Here is a 20,959-nt window from a genome sequence, read left to right as displayed (position 1 = left end):
CATCCCGTGTTTACTTAGGTGGACTGTGTTCACAGCTGTACGTGCTGTGTGTGCGTGTGCACTTACATAGCCTGCAACTCTGATATGCACAGTTGCGGGTGGATGTAGAAATGAATCTCATTTTTTTCTGGCACACCCATCAGTCCACATCTTTACCCTCTGTGGTACGAGACGCTTACACTGGAGAAGCTGCAGCTGGGGCTCCTTGCTTGTCAAGCGTGCAGAGAGCGAGCAGTTGTCTTGGTCCATCTGCGCTGATTTAGTTGATAATGTTTACCGTGTCTGTTGGTTTGGAGAAAGATGGGTGGTGGGGTGGCGGGAAATTCTTTGAGCCTTGTTATACCTACAGTAACTATAGACTTTGGCAGGAATGCGGGTGATTATTTTCAGGTCTGTGGGCTTAGCCCAAGCGGCAGCAGCTCTCCCCGCCGCCGCGCTGGATGTCTAGGAGACAGCAGCGTCCCCCGCGCTCTCACCAAACCCTGTGAATTCAGCTCGGCTAAATAAACATTACCGAGCTGCTAATCACACGCTCTGAAACAAAACAGCACTTCACTTCGGGATCTGGGCAAGATCAGACTTCCCTTCCTCCTCTCTCTCCCCTCCCCTCCCCTCCCTCTCTGCCCCCTCCCTGCTTTTTCCCTCCCTCTCCCCGGCAGCCGCCGAGCCGGTCCCTCCGACCTGGCAGCCTCATGCTGGGGTCCGCTGCCGGCTGGGGCTGACCGCGGCCGCCCTGCCCTGCCCGGCCCTGCCCGCCCCCCCGGCCCGGCACCCCTCGCCCAGGGCTCCCGGGCACCGCCGCCGCCCCGACGATAAAAAGTTGTGCGGAGCGCCGAGGATGGGCGCGCATCTGCAGCCTCTAGCCCTGCGGCTCCTGGCGTTGACTTTCCCCTTGGTGGCCAAGGGGTTTTCTGACGAAACCTTGGAGAAAGCCGCGAAATCCGAGGGATATTGCAGCCGGATCCTGCGAGCCCAAGGCACCCGGAGGGAAGGGTATAATGAATTTAGCCTCAGGGTGGAGGGCGATCCAGAATTTTACAAGCCTGGGAACAGTTACCGGGGTAAGTTGGCCATCCTCTACTGCCCATACTAACGGGAATGCTCAGGACAAGTGTCTCCGAAACTATAGCGTGTCTCTGCCTGTCATCTCGGTATCCCTTTCGGCGCGTGTGTGTGACTGTGTGGGTTAAGGCAGGGTAATATACTCCCACGCATTACTTTATTGGGGATGCTTTCATGACAAATGAGAGGGAGTTGGATTTCACAGTATCACTTTACTCCCAAACGTTAAACTCAGTATTAAGAGGAATTTCCTTTCGTTTATGAATCCTCTCCGCTGCTCAGCGCTAGCACAAGATTGCAAGTTGAGGTGATACAAAACACACGCTCTTCCCCGTTTACCCACTTTCTATCCCTTCAGATATAACACAGTGAATAGGAGAAGCTTTAACATTCAGCAGGAAAGAGAGGAAACCCGGAGCTAATTGTTCTTGCCCTGAAATATGAATGTTAATATAATGAGTTAGCATATGGGCAAACAGTGATGCAGCACACTGCCAACTTCCCACATTTTCCACTTATGTTTATCCCTCCCCCCCTTTTTTTTTTCTGGGGAAATGAACAGATGGTTCGAACAGGAAAGAGGCAGAGACGGTGCTAATGAGCACTGTAAATAAGAGATGGAGGCATTCGTTCTCCGCTGAGCATTTTGCATACAATCCTTGACATTAACTTCCAAAGCACATTTCAGCGTATTTTTCTAATTAATAAGCAAAAGCAGTTTTTGGTCACTTTTCCTGCCTCACCGTATGATGTCTTTTGAAACAAACCTTCTTGGAGTACACTGTTCACTTTGTATTTTAAAAACACTTTGAAAATAATTTGGGCGTTTTAGGTACTAATGTACTTTAGAGGCATCACTTTGGAAAACAAATTTTAGGAGTTTCTTCTAAGTGTTTCTCATGACCTTCCTTAGATTCAGTGTAAAGAGCAATGTTTTCCTATTGTATTAACATGGGAATCTTAGTATAAGTAGGGAGAAAAAAGTGTGCACACAGCACAGTCATCATGTTTTCTTAAAGGCTGAAAAATACATCTGCAGCAGTGATCAACCTGTTTTGAGCATCAGCCTGTAACTTTGCATGATTTTTGATTTTTTTTTCTCAAGAATTGATTTATTTTAACATCATGTGAGGAAATGCACATTTCCCACAAATTGGTTAACTGTTCCAGACATTAGGATTAGTACCTTGAGTCTGAAAGATTTAATGTATGTCAGTTTGATACATCTACTAAGCAGGCTAAAGATAACTTAAGTTCTTTGGCAGTGACAAATGTGGATGTTCTTAAGAAGTTTTGGAATTTACTCTGTAAAAGCATTATTGGGTATTTTCAGTCATCTACCAAAGATGTCTCTATTGTACAGAAATGTAGGTGGAAAGAAACTCCCAGAGGAATTAGCAGAACTAGTTTTGTGGACATATTAGGTCTTGGCATTAGGAACTCAATAAAATCACATTAGTATATTGTAGCTTCTTGGAAGGGAGAAAATTACAGCTAATAGTAAAAAGTTAAAATGTAGACCAAAATATGTGCTCAAGTGTTGGGTATTTAAGACTGAGGTATTCAGGTGGCACATAAACTTATCTAGATTGTCCTTTAAGGACACTTTTGGAATGGTTGGAAGACATAAATAAATGCTACCGTAACGTATACATTATCTATGGCAATAGTTAAAACAGCATTACAGAAAGTTTCAAGAGCTCATTTTCAAAGGAAATTCTGCAGAACAACTGGAACTTTATTACTGTTTTATACAATGGGTAGAAAAATCTAACTAATGATAAAAAAAAATGCAGGATTACAGCAGGGTTTATTAATCTGTAAATTAGTAGATGTACAACAGTGCAGAAGATTTACAAAACCTCCGTTGCACTGGTGCCAAATGTGCCTGTTTCCATGGCCCCCATTTGATTTAATGCAGTCTGGACCCTTGGCACGTTCCCTAGCGGGCTCCTGGAATAAACTAGTATTTATGCAAGGTGGATAACACAGGAATTAACTGCACATAGAAATGCTGTACTCCACCAAACTGACAATGTAGAGGGGTGCATTTATGTTCTTGACTCTCTTGACCACTGGTTGACATGACACCCACATAAGACCCTCAGGCTGCAGTCACTGGAGGAAACATCGCAGCACTCCTGCACTGTGGGAATCAGAAGGCCACAGTTCACAGCTGCCTTTTGTCTTTGGGAAAATTTTTGTGGCTTTCCTGGAGTTACTCACCTTTAGGTCAACCAGGATCTATTTGCCCTAAGGGGAATCCTGGGTGGATTTGTGTGTACAGAAGCCTTTGTTTTCCACCTCTCTGGAGCTGTGATAGAGGAAAATAGCCCTGAGCACTGAAAAACTCTCTGAATGGGTATACATCTCCTCTGCTCTGCAAATTCTGGCAGCAGTAAATAAGGACACTTTGTCCTGTTTCAGACAATTAAAAATGAGGCAGCAGCAGGGCTGAGGAGCCATCTTCCTTTCCTCCCTAATGTCTAACAAAGCAACGATGGCTATGGGCTTTGTGGTGTCCCACAGGGGAGGTGACATGACTGATTTCTAACATCTGATTTGGGAATCTTGATGTTCTAGCCTGCAAGTGGCCTTCATCTGCCTGGTCTTTCAGGCTGCGATATTGTTGCCTCTCCCCTTGCGGACCAGGCAGCCAAATGCACGTGGTGGGCAGGTTTTCCTGTAGTACCGGGTTTGTGGGCTCACCAGCCTGGGGCTGAGGTCCTCTCCTACCTGCTGGTTAACTTAGACCTTGATGTAGCTGCTCTTGCTTCCACTGAAGGTCAAAGTTCCCATTGCATTCAAAAGGCACAAATGAGCCTAAAGTTTAGATGGTGTTACGGGGTAATGATCCTTAAAAGTACTCAGTCCTAGATTTACTGATCTGTAAAGTTAGATTAATGATTGCATGAGATTTCCAAGAAAATAAATGGAATTTTTGTCCTATTAAAAATATAAATGAAATTGCTTCTAAAAAAAGGCAGTAGTAGGTCCATTTCATGTGCTAACATGCAATGTACATACTTTCCTCCATAACTTTCTGAAATTGTTATTCTGATGAAGAAAATGAGGGTTTGTCTAGTATAGTCCTTAGACGTGCTGTCTATGTAGATGCTGTTTGTGTTTTTAATGGAATTTCCACTTGTAAGTCTGTTCACCTCAGTTTAAGGACAACCTCAGTTACAGTTACACACTCCATTGCATTAGTTTGAGGACTTCTAAGGAAAGTTGAATCTTTTTCTTTCCATTTCTTTCCTCTCTCCAACATGCAAACACTATTTTCTATACTTTACAAATAAACCCTCATTCTGTAAATATTTCAGTGATTCTCATGTTTCACAAATAATGGCTAAAAGTAGATATTAAAAGTGTATTTGTTGGTACTTGTGCAATGTACAACACAGGATGTTCTCTAGCGTAGGATGTGGAAAGCCAGATTTCCTGCCTGACACCAAAGGAGCAATTGGTTTCATCACCCCACTTACAGCTGAGGACACTGGGGAAAGAGGAGTGTGTTGAAGGTGTGTGCCAAAGTGCAACTTGCAGGGTAATTAGAGATTTGCCAGAGGGGATGGAAACAGACAAAAGTAACTGCTGATGTGTAATCTTCCTTTTAAAGTAACTGAGACTTGCACTGAGATTTAACTGATCTTTACAGGAAGTTCATATTGTTCAGTGAACGTTAACTAATGTGAACACAGTGTGAGCGATACTCAGCTGTTCTTTAAAATGGCAGAGTTTAGCCCAAGAACAACTCTCAACTCTCATGCAACGAGGAGCCGCTATCTCTTGTGAACACCAGATGTAGCCTGACAGCTTCCTACTGCTGCCTGTGCCGTGCAAGGCTCCTTCTTCTGTGCTGAAACAATCAGTCCAGAGCCAGTGACTATGGAACCATCACCATAACACGGCTCTGTATTTAGGAGAGCTTCAGATAAAGCCTTTCACTGCAATGTTATCTTAGCACACTGGATAGTTCAGAGAATTGACAGAAATCTTTACAGCTCACATGTTAGCATTTGTTCTGGCCTAGCTTAGGGGTGACCAAAGCACACATTCAGCTTGGTATCTTTAAGCTGAGTTTGCACATACACTTGAATCCTGCATGAGTCTGCTCTGCTCCTGTGAGTCATCACCCTCCTGGCCCCTCACTTACATTCGGGTGCCTCCACCGCTGGCAGAAGTGCTCCTGGGGCTGTGCAGGGCAGCCTCTTGGGGATTGGACCCAGCTGAACTCTCTGGTTGGGGCTTTTTATTTTGTTTTAGTCTTCAGCTGGATGTGTTCCCCAGTTCAGCTGACAACACAGCTGCGTGGATGCTGCTGCTATATGAGCAGTGTGGGGTGGGGGAGGGCAGGATCACTCATGTTGGAGGAAGCATGGATTTATTCTGGGTTAAAATGACTGTGCAACCACAGCATGAGTATTTCTAACCCCAGGCATTCAAAAACTATGAGTCAGGCTTTGGAATTATCTTACTTTTTTTCTGTTTTTTCCTTTTTTTTTTTCTTCTCTGATGGCTTTTATAGCATTTTAGATGTCCTCTATGTTAAAGGTAGGTGTTTTGTTTAGAATTTTGAAAGCTGTTTTGTTTGGTCTGTAAATCTGTGAGGAAAATTATGAAAACTGTTGAGTCAGTTCACAGCTGGATCCTCTGTTTGCCTGCATAAGTATTTAAGTATTTCTGGTGTAACCTTTTACTCAGTGATTCAGACTTTTGAATTACATATAATATATGGAAAAACTTGTTACATGTAAAAGACCTTTATAGCAATTATTTTCTAAGAATCTCAGTGTTCAAGCAAGTGTAATGTGTTCATCCTTGTTGAGTTCAGCAGCGTGCTCTTCTCAATTACTGCCACTGAGAGGCTGGCTGTGGATTTTCATTTAGATGGAGCTGCAGAAGTTTGCAAAATGGGGCTAATAATACTAATTATTGGGCAGATAATAAATGAATGAATTGGAACAATATTTAGAAATGTAATCAGAAATTTTAATGCTATTATCCTACTACTCAGTTTGTTACCTGTAATGTAAAATAGCATGCTTCTTGTGTTTTGGGAGTTTAGAGAGGACACATTGTTTCATTCTGCACAGGGTGCAAGGTGGAATGTTGCCACAAATCAAGCACCCCTACTGGAGTTCATCTGACAGTTAGACATGGCAGTTAACACACCACGCCTATCTAATACATAAACATTGACCTGACTGAGCATCCCCTTCTTCCATTGGTCTGTATCTTTTTTGCTTATTTTTAAAGCTACAGTGTGATTTTAATTCACTGCACATGCTCAAAAGGAGTGTGTGTGTGGGTAGTCCTTTCACCCCTCAGTTGAGTCGGTGTCACATCTACCCTGCCAGAATTACCTTGTCCCCATTTACCGTGCTTCCGCACGTTCTGGGGCAAGATGTTCCCATTTATCACTGGTGACTTCACATCTGTGGCCTTCCTTTATCTTCACACCCTTCTTCGTAGCAGGATGTTTCCATTGTCAGTCCTTGTAGGAAGTTCTACTGATTTGTATTCTTTTAGGAGGCTCTTTAAAATGAGGCATTCATTGCTAATACCCTCCTATCTGGCCTAAACGTTATTTACTACCTTGAACTGTGATCCTCCTTTAACTACCAATAATTCCTGCACTATTCCATCTCATCCAAGAATATACACATTTGAGGCAACAGGTTCCTGCATATAAAATGTGGAAGTTTCTTTCCCCCCAAAAATGGTGGGATTTAACCTCATAATAATGTTCTATGGAATGAAGTGTGTGCTGAAAATCTTGAGAGCTCTGGGGCTTGCTATTATGCCCATCACTACTCTAGATTTGTACAGGTCTAAACATGGCACTTCATTTCAATTTTTAATCTTTTGTGTATCTCTGCAATCCTTTTTTCACATATAGTCAGAAACGTTATGTATTGGTACAAACACCATGTTTTTTGGCTGCGTAATACTAGAAATCTTCAGATATCCTATTTTATATTTTTCTACTATTGAATTTCTAGATCAAAGAGCACACCATATGTTCCAAATGAACTCTGGACATATTCTGAAATCCATATCTTTTAAGGGCAATCTGTCAGTTTTAGTAACATGTTTCAACCCCTCACGGCCTATTTGTGTGAGAGGGAGTCTCTTATGAATACTCTTCTATGAAACAGCATTAGTAGTTGTGGTTTGCTCATGAAAACTCTGGGTGGTCGTCAATTTTTGTTGTGCCAATCAGGGTTTGAAAGTGTGACAATAGTGTGCTACAAGCAAAGCTGACTGCATTATGCTTAAAGTAAAAGCTACTTAAAAGTATTAGTAGTGCAGTTTTCTCTCTCTCTTCTTTTAATTCAGAATGAATTTTTCCCTAAAATTCACCTCTCTTTCAGAAGAGGATTCCTGTAAGGTGTTGAAAAAGGGTCAGTAATTTTAAAACTCCCCTAAAAGTCCTGCTTCAAAGCTCTGCCTCTTTCCATCTTTCTGATAGTATTCAAAAGAGCTACAGATGATATAACTCAAGTGTTGCTTGCCGGTGCTTCAGTACTGATGATGGCAAATAGAAAAAAGTCATAAAAGGGTATCTTGCACTAGCAGAAAATAAGGGATGTAATCCTGGTGCTGAGCCTGGTAAAATCAGTTTAGTCACCATTACGTTATTTGTTCTCTGCTGGTGAATCCAATGATGCCTTCCTGGTTAGGACTGGTGAGAGAGGAAGGGTGTTTTGCTGATGTGTAGGATGCTTTGGCCATCGGAGCTAGCAAGCACGACCTTTAGAGGTCAGCTTTAGCCATGAGTTTATCTTGTGTCCCGTTGTTCTGCCCTGTGGCTAAGGGAGAGGAAGGATAGTTTTAGAGTGACCATTTCCATCAGCTGGAGTATTGTGTTGAGCACAGCTGAGCTGGAGCAGGTAATATGGTCACCTTGCTTCACAGTTAAAGAAACTTTCTGTGTACCAAAATGCCTAGATCCTTGTCAATGCTCAGAGCAAGACAAAAGCTGAAGACAAATACTCAGGAGATGTTCCTTCACATTTAAAAAAAAAACCCCAAACAACCAAAAAACCAACCAACCCCCCCCCCCCCGCCCGAAACCAACACAAGAAAACCCCAAAGGAAAAAAAAGGAAAAAACCCAACCACAAAACATGTGCGCCCCTGCCCCTAAACCAACAGCAAAACAATCCTCCTGTAGACCTGAGCAGATTAGCAATCTGCTTTAAAAAAAAAAAAGGGGGTGTCTATGTGGGGAAAAAAAAAAAAGAGGTGAGGTATTTCACATCATGCCAGTGTTTTTCAGTTTATGTGGAAACTTGGACTGAACATTTTTATATTCTGGCTGGCTCTGCTCTGTGTTGTCAGTGCTCTAGCTTTTGTTAATACCAGTTTAAAACACACACCTTTCAAGCTGAACTGTGAAATGGTATGCAAGTGGCTGATTTCACAATTAATATTATGGTTTCATTATTTCTGTGTTTATTATCTCAGTGACACTTTCTGCTGCCACTCCTGCTTACTTCCGAGGATTCACATTGATTGCTCTCAAGGAAGGAAAAGAAGGTGACAAAGAAGATGACCATGCAGGAACTTTTCAGGTGAGAGAACTTTCCCTGATCTGTACCCCTAGGAATCTTCCTTACTGTATGCTTGGCTCAAAGGGAGATGTTATTTGCACAGCAGAATGCAGACTGTGCTTTTAAGAAAGCATTAATATTTGGGGATGTTGACATGAGAGCAACATAGCATATTTTATATTCCATGCAACCTCTTCAAGACATCAAGGCTTTCAAGAGGTACCTTATATACAGCTCACCTTCCTGCACACTTGCAATTAAACACGAGCATCTATTATTTGAACTAGAGCCTAGGACACCTGAATTTGTTATCCATATCCAAAGTGAATATGAGAAGTTTTTAATTCACATTTTGCTTTTTGTATTTCTTTGCCTAGATATTTTTGTCCATTCAGATGTAGATTATGCCTCAGAGGAGTGTGTTTGCCACCGCTGTAATGACTTACCAGTCATAAATTAGATTCCTCTGTTTTATAGATGCTCAGTAGTACTTTACTTAACGAACACATTCAGTGGGATGAAATGTTGTTTATCATTATTAAAAGGATCAGAATCCAGAGCAATGACTCACAAGATAGTACTTCTAGCTATTTCAAGATCACATTGCATGAAAGGAAATCTGGAAATGGAAAATACACATCATATTTATGAAAGTAGGTAGAAATTGTGTAGGTTTGTTGTTTGTTGGGTCTTAGATGAGGTATTTTTTGCTATTTGACCTTCCAAACTTAGAAATATTTTTGGTTGGTATTGGTTACATAGGTAATAATGTTTATACTAATTTTAGTAATGATTTATAGATAGAAGATTTCACTTGCCTCACAGAAGCATTTCTATGTTTTCAAGGGAAATAAAAGTTCTAATTTTGGTGGTCTACAAGGAGACAGAAATCATCTTAATCCTAGCATCTCCTTCTGAAACATCTTCTGGTTTTTGTATATAGCAAATAGGATGCACAAACTCAATATGCGTTTGCCCTGTTTTCCTACAGAGTTTGCCTAGGGGCCTCTTCTGGCTTTCACATATTTTGTAAGAAAATCTAGAATAAATGAGAACTTATTTCATTTTAGAATAACTTCATCTTCCTTAAAATGAACCAATTTCCTAGTATTATTTGGGAGAAATCTATAAATCTGTTTAATATGAGCAGGTTGGTTTGTGTTGCACTTTTTTTTTTGTAAAATAGCCTAGTATTAAAGCATCAGCTAATGTCAAGAAGTTGAAATGGTGGTGCTTCATCTATTTTAAAAGAAACTTGTCACCATTCATTTCTGTATTTCAGTTCTTAATGTCTCTATAGCTGTGGCTACTGGGAAAGGCTTGGTCTGAGTTTTGCGTTTATGGCCAGGCATATGTCTAACTCATAATGTAGTGAGGAACTCACTAAGGAATTCTGAAGTCAGCAGAGTGGGATGAAAATGGAAATTCTGTACAGATCAAAAAAAAGCCCAATGGATTTCAGTGGAGGGAAGATTTTTTTAATTAGCTTTATCATATGGATTGCAATCTGAAATCAGTATTCTAATTGGTAAATTAAAGTTTCAAATTTTATGCATAACTAAGTTTGTATTTCTGTGGCACAAACTGTGCTTATTGTGCTAATGCAGGATGAGCACAATTAACTGAAGTTTATTCAGATAGTGCCTGCCAGTTCTGCCTGGATTGATACAGATTTATGATTTTTATTTAAGTATCCAATGAATGCTTAGAGTGGTAAGTACTGTGTCTCTTGTATCATGGCTAGGTGCTAGTAACTAGTAACTGGAGAAGAAAAAAGTTTAGTTCAAATGTTTGCACTGTGTTTTTATTATAATGTGAAGATCCTAACAGTGTCTAAATAGCTGTGCAGAGTAAGAAAAACCTGTGTGTACAATAACTTGCATGCCATTCGCAGTTACATATTTCCTGTGCTTAGATGGAGAATGTTAGTCAATGAATTACCTAGTGGAATAGAACTCAATGAAAATTCTGTAATAGTGGCAAGAGACTAAATGCTACTTCTGGACTACTGGCGTAAGCCTCTGCTTCCACGAGGAGACATATTTAATGTTCAAATAATAGTCAAAAAAATGCACATGACTGCCCTGCTTGAAGTGCTTCATTCATATTAGCTAGACTTTGCGGTATAACGAGGATAGAAAGAAATGAAAGTTGACCAGATAAGACACTTGCTTTTCCCCCATGCCTCAGAGACTGTAAACCACCTTATTTTCTATCCGGTGAGCACCACTTTCAAATCACAAAGTATGGGTTGCAATGTCTTTTGTGGGGAAAACCTGAATCCATACTCTGTACTTAGGTCAAGATCCCATTGGGGTGTGGCTTCTGTTTGGCACAGCTATTGAGTGTTAAACTGATCAACAGGTGTAATGCCTCAAAGTAACATAGAGAGGCATGTACTAGAGCATCAAGATGTTAAATAAGGACTAATATCTCAGTGACTTACACCGACATAATATGCTCAGGCTGGAAAACATTGTTTTCAGTGGTCACAGTCATGCTGCAGCAGGTTGAGTTCTGCAGCCCGTTGCAAAGGATGAACGTGCGGTAAGCCGCTGCCATGAGTTCACCTTGCAGGGGCTTTGCTCTGCCTTTTACAACCCTCTCATGGCTCATTTACTCTGGTCTGACTCTGCAAGTCAGGAGGTATAGTCAATCTTCATTAATCATTAAGCTGCAGGGCCTTGATCGTATAAATAGCACAGCTGTTAAAATTCTTGGTCCAACAGGTATTTTTTTTCTGTACTCTCTTTGTTACCTTTATACTTGCCATGGAGTAGAGACTTTAGTGAAGTGTAGTTTCCACTCCACCATTCTAAATCTATTTTCTTCTGAGAAAATGGAGACTCTTCAGTCTAATTTTACTGTTATTTGTTTGTTTAATGCAGCCAAACTTCTTTTTCTTTGTCCTTGTAACACACCCAGGGCACAATTTGGCTTTGAAATAAACAAATCACATTGACTCTCACCAACACGCAAACATACATTAAATAGATAAATTAACCATGGCTGGGGAACTAGAGATGCCAAATTCAGTCATAGAAGTTTGGGGATAGAATAATATGTTTCTTGCTTATGCCAGTGGTAATTGTATAACCTGGAGGTGCAGTGCAGCACTGAAAGCTTTGGATATCAAGTCCCATTGGCCTCTCTACACAAGCCGTTCCCAAGTGGTGTTATGCAGACTGCTGATCTTTCTCTTTTGTAATGTTTAACAACAGCCTGCAAGTAGTTTGAAGGCAAATTATATTTGAGGGCAATAATCAAGTACTGAATAACTATCGAACATTGTCTATACAGGCCATTTTAATCAACATATATATGCAATGTAATAGGTTTAGTCTAGTAAATAATGTAGAATGACAAATTCCATGCTGAACCTCATCTCCTCTATCTTCCTCATTCTTTGAGGAAGAATAAATATTCTAAGAAAATTCTTGGTGGATGTTTTATGAATCTGTTAAGAAGTGTTCAACAACAAAAAATTCATCTCTCCAAGTGGCCTGTTTAAACACTTCAATATATTATATTTTATAGAAAATTTAAGGAAAACTTAATAGAGCTTTTACTAATGTCTAAACTGAATCTTCACTAATAGTCGTTAAATTGCTCTCTTATCAGGTTGTCTTCCTAAATTCAGAATTTTCTTGATATCCTGAGACATTTATTCTGAAGTCTTCCTTATTCTCTGTCTAATTCCACATACTCTCTACCTGTTTCTTATTAAAATTTTCAGATTTTCACTGTAGGGCATCTTTTTTCAGTTTTGCCATTTCTGCAGTTAAGTTGAGAGTTCAGTCTTACTTATATTGCACAGAATTGTACATAGTAGTCAGTCTGGACCCTCAGCATAAAATCATATATAATTTAGATACAATAAACCTTTCGAGTGTTATAATTGCTTCCCTTGTCTTCATGCAGAGTCTGCTAAGTGTATGCAATTTGCCTTTACTGCAGGAGCATCTCAGTATTGTACAGGAGGTCTAAAATAAAGTCCTAAATCCTTTCCTGCATGTATGGCTGCCAACGCTGTGATTCCTCATTTTCTGCCCATGCATTTTATTCCTTCTAAGTGCAAAGCTTTGTTCAATTTATCATGGAAATTCTGAACTACAATCCTGTCCTTCGAAGTACTCACCATTTCTAGGAAAATTTGTGCTATTTGTGGACTTTATAAATACATACCTGACAACTAAACAGTCAATATTGTATGCAAATGTGACCTGCTTTTGTCATGTACAGTGATAAACTGAGTCATAGAGACTCAAAATTAGACACTTCTCTCTATTTTTTCAGCATAATCAGTTGTTAAATTCTTATGTTATGCCCGCTATTTTTGTGATAGTTTAGTGTTAAGTGCATCCATCATAGTAGTGTTCCTGGAGGTGTCCTTTCGACTTTCTTTGCTCTGGAGTGAATCAAGAAATTCTTTGTTTAGGTCACTGAATTTAATGACCCACCAGTGCGAAATCAGTGTAAGAACATAAGCAGGCATGGCAGTAGCAAGAAAGAGGGTTCCATTAAAGGTATGGTGTTTATAAAAGCTAGGGATGTGTGCTGAAGAAGAAAATATTTAAAGAAAATTGGAGGAGTAGAGAGATAAGCAAGGTATGTGTTCCTTTATTCCAAGTTCTCCCTTCTCTAGGTTTACCCTGAAACAATAGCCCCAAACATTGCCTTGTTTTTGAAGACACACTAACTGGTGACCATTTCTTTTGATGCTGTTTAGCCGACTGATGTGCTTACCAAAGCTTTTAGATTAAAAGGTATTTTTACAAGCTCTTAGAAAAGCAGTTCATCAATTGCTGGGTTCCAGCATTTTGTAGGAATCTTTTTAAGAAATAGGAATCTTTTAAAGTCTTTTTAAGCAGATGATATACTGCATTTTGAAAGAAGCAGTCTTAAGAGGCTTATAGCCATGTCTCATGATTTATTAGTTCTTGTATTTATAAGCAAAGTGCGTTTATATTTTTTAAAAAATTAACAATGGCAATTATTTATGAAGCTTTTTATATTAAAAGTTAAGCTATGCTTATGCAATTGTGATGTTGCACTCGTATATTGTTTTTAGCCTTGTTTCCCAATATAAGCATATCAGATTGGTTACTTAGTAAATGCCTTATTCTGAGCAGTATGAAATGATGTAGTTTTGTTCAACAAGTGTTCAGAACTTTCAAGTGTTTTGCTCATGTTTGCATTCTCTACATTCCCTTTCCCACCATCTTATCACTGAAATTGAGTGTGTCATCTTCCTGCTTGTAAGCATATGGACGTAACGCATTTTTACTCTGATTTGATGTGAAATGTTCAATCACTGATGGTTTGCAAATCGGGGGGGATGAATTTCCACTTCATCATGAAACTACGTAATTTAGGTTTCTTACAGCTTCCTCACGCTAGTGAATGAAAACAATGTTCCTACCTAATTAAAATGTCAAACTTTAAGAATTCTTCAGGGTTTTCATGAAGGAGGGCTGAGACATTACCAGTAGGAAACATGATCCTAAACTGACAAAGGGCGGGGGGGGGTGAGGGGGCGAGGGAAGGGAAGAATGGACACTATTTACTTGTGCCTTTAAACCTAGTAATTATGTAGCCATGACATTATACACCTACTTTACATTTATCAAACAGGAAAGAATACAGGGCTGCCTACCCCGATTTCAGAGACAGATAGATGTTGTATCCCCAAAAATGGGGGGAATGCAGTTATACCCAAATCCCTAAATGCAAATTCTCTTTCTGAAGTATGGTCAGCAGTTCTACTATCAGCAAGAGACAAACCAATGTGAAATAGCTGTAGACAGTTATTAAATTAATGATTCAAAGCTCTAATTACAGGAATGTCAAATGTGAAAGAATCAGAATGTCCCAGGTATATGATTTGGAGACCAAGAAGGTAGAGCTGAATTCTGAGTCTGTAAAATTTGTCTCCTGGTCTTTTGCATTTGCAAAAGTATTCACGATTTTTCTTTCTATAGGAATCATTGCATATATTATTCTAGACAGGAAAAGAAATAATTTTATAATGGTAAAACAAGCTCTAGGTCACCTTTCCTGTAGGGTGGAATTGATCGTACTTGATGAAAACTTTCACACATTTTTCTAGAAGTCTCTGACTTCCATAACATGATACTCGGTAATTAAATAATAAAAAAAAAAAAGAGCTCAAAAAACCAGGGGTACCTGCCACAGCCAGTTCTAACACTGTGAATGTGAACACATTGAATGAGATTAAATACAAAGATTTTTGTTACACTTTAGAAACCTGAACCATTTATTGCAAAAGTTTTCATTAAAAATTGTCTGAGGAGATAGTTATGTCTTGCTTCTGACAGTAAAAGATAGTAATTAAATAGTAATTTAAAATAAGAGTGATGAGCACCAGAACTTGCAGAAGAGAAACAGCTCTGTGATAGTGATTTTTTTGGTACTGATGAGGCTGTAGGAAAAGCAAACTAGGTTCCAACCATGCAGGGGTTTTTGCAGCCTTCCTTTACATTTATTTTGTTTGTTCTGGTTTGGGCTTGTGTTATGAATGGGGCAAAAACATTTGTATCTTAACATTTCCCACTTTTTGCATATACAAAGTGTTGGCTTGGGTACTCCCTCAACTCATTGCATACATAGTTGCCATGTGGTTTAGAATTAATTACTGAAACCATAAAATTGCACAGCCAAATCAGAAAATATAAGAAATTTCTGAATCACTCTTTATGTGTTTTATTATAGTGGATCTTTGAAGTACTATCTAACACACATTTACAAAGAGGAAATAAATACTAAATTGTACTTGTTTGCAATGTAACTTAGTTCACTACCGAACAAAGATGGGTTTCAGTTTCTTAGCCTAGGCTCTTCTGTTGACAACTTGCTTATCTCAACTCTGAGAGTTTTCATGTAGCTTCCTGGTTTATCATGTAATAGGGAAAGAGCTAAGAGGCTTTCTGTGAAAGCCCTCTGGGATGCTGGGAGGATGAAAGTCAACAGGTACACACTGAAACAAGGTGGGGTAAGACCTGATGTAAGGAAGAACTTTTTCTTTACAAGGACAGTCAGGCAGCAGCAGACATTGCCCAGAGAAGACTGTGCAGTCTCCACTCTTGGAGGTTTTGAAGACTTGCCTGGATAAAAGTATTTGTATTTCTAGTCATGTATTTTGATAATTGGAGTTATGAACAGATGCCAACACACAGAGTACTACCCGGTCTCGAGTACATACACGATCCAGCCCAGTTACACTCAGTCTGTAGTGTGAAGAGTACAAACTTTCTTTTACATGGGCACTTGAATCAATCTGAACAAGTTCATAACCATTGATTTCGTATCAAAAGACTTGCTTATGTGACCCTTTGTGCTAAATATTCACACGCTGAGTACTCAAGCCGGAGACCTTTTCCCCTCAGCCCTGCTTTGATAGGGCATATTCATGCTGATGGGAGATTGATTGCATAACCCTGACTTCTTCTCAGCCAGCTTAATTTTGAATATGCTGGAGTACCTTTTGTAAGGGTTTTCTTGCTATGTCTCTACCATCACTTCTAAAGCTTTAAATGATTTTTAAATTTTATTTATTTGGCTTTAGTTTTTCTTCTGTTTTATTTTATTTTTAATTTCTTTGCCCTTTTCCTGTCTCTCTGCTTCGCTATGGAAAAGTTTATCTAGCTTCTGGTCATGTAGTTTTTATTCCTCTTTCTTTGTTTAATCTAATCTTATTTAGTGTCTTTTCTTTATATCTAGGTTTCTTTTTTTTTTTTTTTCCTGCTGGGAAATGTTCTTTCTTGAGAATGACTTCAAATGATGCTTTTGCTACAGTGACAGCTTATGTTTTTTGGAAAGGGTTATGCTTAAGCAAATATTTCATTTGTTGACATTTCAAGTCCTGCTTAAAAAAAAAAAAAGAAAAAAACCCAAAGAAACAAAAACAAAAAAATCCAATCAAAACCACCCCCATGCCCCCAAAATATCCCCACCCCAACAAACCCAAACTCAAGCCAAAAAATCCCCCAAACCAGGAAGCATGCCTCTTGAGATATATTAGCCAAAACTCCAGACTCCTTTTTAGATCCAAGGCTTATCAGAGTCAGGTTATCTTAAGCCTAACTTCTGCCCTACCTTCCATTCTGCCAATGCATGCAGCCTACCTATGCAGTGCCAGGCTATGTCATGGTAACATATCAGAATTGCTTAATTAAATCTGTTAAAAAAAGAATATCTACTAGTTTGTTCTGTTCCTTGCATTAGCACTAAACTGCAAGACTTTCTGGTTTAAAGAGGCTCATTAGAGAATTGTTTCCTAGAATTTGGCACTGTCAGGAAATCAGCTCCACTCTGTGGGAAGGAGTAAAGAGAGGAAATCACACTGGAAACACTGTTGCTTTCTGCCTTTGAGACTCCAGTCTGCTCTTCAGACACGTCAACATTGGGAGTCCCCTTCTGTGCCTTTTGGGCCCTGGGACCATTCTATGCTTCGCAAGGTTTCTTGCTTCCAGACTCAAAGCCAGTTTTACATTTGCAATTATGTAATTCAGAGCCAAAGTCTGGTTCTGGGAGTGCAGATCCCACTAAGTCTCTTTTGTCAATCAGTAGAAGCTATATGTTCCTCCCTTGGGCAGTGTTCAAGAGGAATTATCCACCTCAGTGACTCTAAAGGAATGTATTTCAAATATCCCCTTTCTCCAGCCCAGGTAATCTGGCTAACTCATTGTTGTTCCAGTGTTAGATGGTCTTTCTTTAGATGGTGACTCACCTGAGCCAGAAATTTTAGGAAAGACATTTAACCCACTAGCAACATCCAGGTGCTTTACAGTTACCATAGGGTAACTGTCGTGTGTTATGACTCGAGAGGTATGTAGTCTCTGGGCTCATTGAAACGTATATTCAGCATCTCTTTCTTTATTCATAATGGTGCCATCAGGCATTCCTTTTGGTCTCTTCATTATTTACCAGCTTCATCTAAGGCACTCATCAATCGCTCTAGATTCTTTGTGTCTCAACCAAGAAAGATCAGCACTCTTATTAGCTTCTATTATCCTCCTTTAATGCTCCAAGAATTACCTCTGATGTAGTTACTTGCCATTCTGCAGCATGAGAAAACCTTCAGTGTGTCAGTTCCAATCAACAGGGCCTTAGAGCAAGTGTCTGTTCTTTGCACTTCCACTTTACATCAGGTTACAAAGCTTTTATCAGGTATTCCCTACTGATCTGGACTTCTTCAGCTATCACTGCCTGTAATAGCTGTGGATCCGGATAACCATGCTACCCCCATAATGACACAAGGCTTTTAAAAGGAAAGGTTATTCTGGGGTAACATGCCTATTCTGACACTTGTCTCCAAACGAGCACTGCTAGCTACCAGACTACAATGACTAGACCATAGAAGTACAGAATTATGTCTGTACTTGAAAGTTTTTTTTCTCATAATGTGCTTTCTTTTCCCTTCAAGTCATTTGGGGTGGGGGATTGAGGGGGGAAAGGTGTGGGTGGAGGCAATGATAAGGGCTGAGGCTCAACTTGACAGTTTCTCCAGGCTAAATGGACTTTACTACTTTAAGAAAATCCTGCTGTCAGTTCTCTGGACTTTTGAGGAAGGTACACATATGCCAGCAGAAAGTCTCCCAACTAAATTTAAATGGTGTTCTTTCTTTCATTCTTTTTTTTCCCCTCCAGTGTCTTCAGAAAAGTTCTGGTGACTTAAAAATGGAATGGTTCTTTTAAATTCAGGAATTTACCTACCTGACTCATTCACGAATGGCTGTTGTAGGGAAAATCCTTCCTCCAGGCTTCATAGTCAAGTGAGGCAAGTCAGTTCTCATCACAACTCATTGCTGAATTAATTGCTACCAGACTAAATGTACTGCTTGCTAGGCCAGTTGTCTTGAGAACTACTTTTGGAATTCAGAAAGCAATTTCATGTTACCAAAGTGACGATATATTTGACTTTCATTATTCTAGACTGCATGTGTACCCATCTCAGACCTAGACACAGTCCTCCTCCTTTACAACTCTTCCCTTTCTAATGACGGGAGGGAGGTCTCAGTGTTTGCAAAGGGGTACTGTTTCAACTTGCATTGCTGTCCTGAACAGTTGTAATTGATTATTCTCTTTGCTGTGATAGCTCTTTCTCATGACCTAACAACTCAGGATTGTTAGTCATCTGATCACAGTGTATTTACTCTGCATCAGAATGATGCAAGATCTGTTCAGGGAAATGACCATATATTTTGGTTGTGGTGTATACAACATGTTTGCCTTTTGGTGCTTTATTCATAGATGTTTTTAGTCATTTCACTTCATACAGTCATGAACAGGGATACGTAACGATGTCCTTGGAGTGATACGCAAGGACTCATACAACTGAAAAAAATACCTTCTTATCCTAAACACATCGGATGTTTTGCTTCAATGCTAGTCTTTACTCAAGAGGCTTTGGAGACATTTTTCAGATTAGGATGTTTGATTTTCTTTGGTTTATTTTCTCTGAAAGCTGTACAGTGAAGCCAGGATGTAGCTTTAAGAAGTCCTCGTTCCCTGACCTGGTTGAGACTATTTGGAGTCCTAGACCAAAAGCCCATATAACGTTTGTTTTCCTCTCACACCTACTCTTGCAGAATACCAGGAACTTGTCTCATCCAGCAAGATGCTGGATTGCTTAAATGTAAAGTGACCTTGTTCATCCCTGGGTTGTGAAGTCTGGGACTGTGAGGATATAACTAACTGAAAGTACTTATACAGAAGGGTCTCTTCAGACATATGGACCACGTTCAGTCATCAGAATTTCTCCTGGTCTGTCACCCCACATCCTGATTCTTTCTCTCCAATTGCTTGCTATCTACCTCAGCCTCTGCTTAACGATCACCTGAACGCTATCTCCTTCCATTAACACAAAGCCCTGCCAGAAAGGTTCTCAGTGCTCATCCACTACATAACTGATTTTTCAAAGGCCTCCTGAGGCAGTGCCCCAGTGAGCAGTGCCACCAGTGACTTGTCTTTTGTCCTGTCTGTTCTCCTGTGACCTTTTTTTACCCACTGGCACTGATCCCAGCCTGCCCCCTGCGCCTCGGTCTGTTTGGATTTCCTGACTGTGGTCATCACTGCTGTGAGTCATGTTTTTATGGATGATTTCTTATCTGCTAAATTGTTCTTTGATAGAATTGCCCTGGTACCTGTGCAAGACTGTCATCTTAATCAGCAGACATAACCAAGAGACCTGGCTTTTACTTTAAGCAGGAGATAAAGTTATCTCTCCTTCCCCCTTCCCTGACTTGCTCCTCTAGTTCTGAGACTTTCCTTACTATAAAGAGAGCTCTTGCCTTCTACATTGGCTGAACCAGGTCCTCTCATTTTTTGTATCTCTAGCAGAGAGACATCAGGGAACAGCCGTAAGTAGATATGGTCTCACCACTGAGACCACTTCTGAGTCAGGTTGTTTCTCAGGCCATTGTATGGATGTTTCCATCCTAGACAGCATTAGAATAGCTGCTTGCTTTTATAGGACTGACTTACAGGAGCTTGACTTACTAATCAAGCACTACAAAATCAAGGCTATATCTAGAAGTAACGCACTGCTTGCCAGTATAGTTATGCAGTTTTGTTTTCTGAAATGATTCTTGACTTGGATTCCAAGATTTTATTTTTGTGGAAGGAAATGCTGCTGGGAATCACCCATGGTGGAAAACTACTAAGAATCTATCAAGATTCATTGAAAGAGGACAGAAAAGTTACTTGTGAGTAACTACATTCCTCAAAAAAGGTGGGTTTCTTTTTTTTTTGTAATATATCTCCAACCATCCCACCTTGTGCTTCGTTTTTGTCTTCCTTTTTAGTTGCTGTGAGAGAAACTGAAAATCGTGTGTTCCACTTTGCTTTTCTCATGGCTGTATAAGGGGCAGGATATTAATGTAACCTACAAATACTGCAAAAGCAGAATTTTCTGGCTTAGGTACTTTTGATTTCAATTGATGGAGACAGGTGAGTATATAACAAATACCTATATAGCCAAGACATTTCAAGAAGCCATTATTACTGGTAACCCACTGAACTTTCTATTAAAAAAATTATTTTACCAAATAAACTCCCAAGCAATATTTGCTGGACAATATTTTGTATTTTTATGCATAATTACTTTTATTAAAACAGCAGCATAATAAAATTAATATTCATATTAAAATAAATCAAGAATAGCAAAGACATTCCTGATCAAGTTGCAAAAAAGCTAATGTCTGGCTCCCGAGAATGCTTTTCGTGGCACTCAGTAATTAGAAAGGGAAATTCCCTGCTGGTATAGAGCTACCATTTTGTTCCCCATTCCCTGCATTGTCACTGTGGGTAGGGTTA

General features: G+C 39.8%; 1 protein-coding gene across 1 annotated transcript in view; it reads left to right on the top strand.

The window, feature by feature from the left end:
* Positions 1-625: 625 nt before the first annotated feature.
* The window catches only part of SPON1 (spondin 1), a 205,465-nt gene continuing 185,131 nt past the window's right edge, over positions 626-20,959 (top strand). Inside the window, exons 1-2 of the mRNA XM_064452786.1 lie at positions 626-1,061; positions 8,538-8,644. Coding sequence (XP_064308856.1) covers positions 839-1,061; positions 8,538-8,644 — 330 coding nt within the window. The 5' untranslated portion in view covers positions 626-838. The remainder of the gene's footprint in view (positions 1,062-8,537; positions 8,645-20,959) is intronic.

The sequence above is a fragment of the Phalacrocorax carbo genome, chromosome 5 (assembly GCF_963921805.1).
Source record: "Phalacrocorax carbo chromosome 5, bPhaCar2.1, whole genome shotgun sequence".
In the NCBI taxonomy this organism is placed as follows: Eukaryota; Metazoa; Chordata; class Aves; order Suliformes; family Phalacrocoracidae; genus Phalacrocorax; species Phalacrocorax carbo.
The sequence above is the reverse complement of the archived record's forward strand: the minus strand, read 5'-3'. Positions and strand labels throughout refer to the sequence as shown.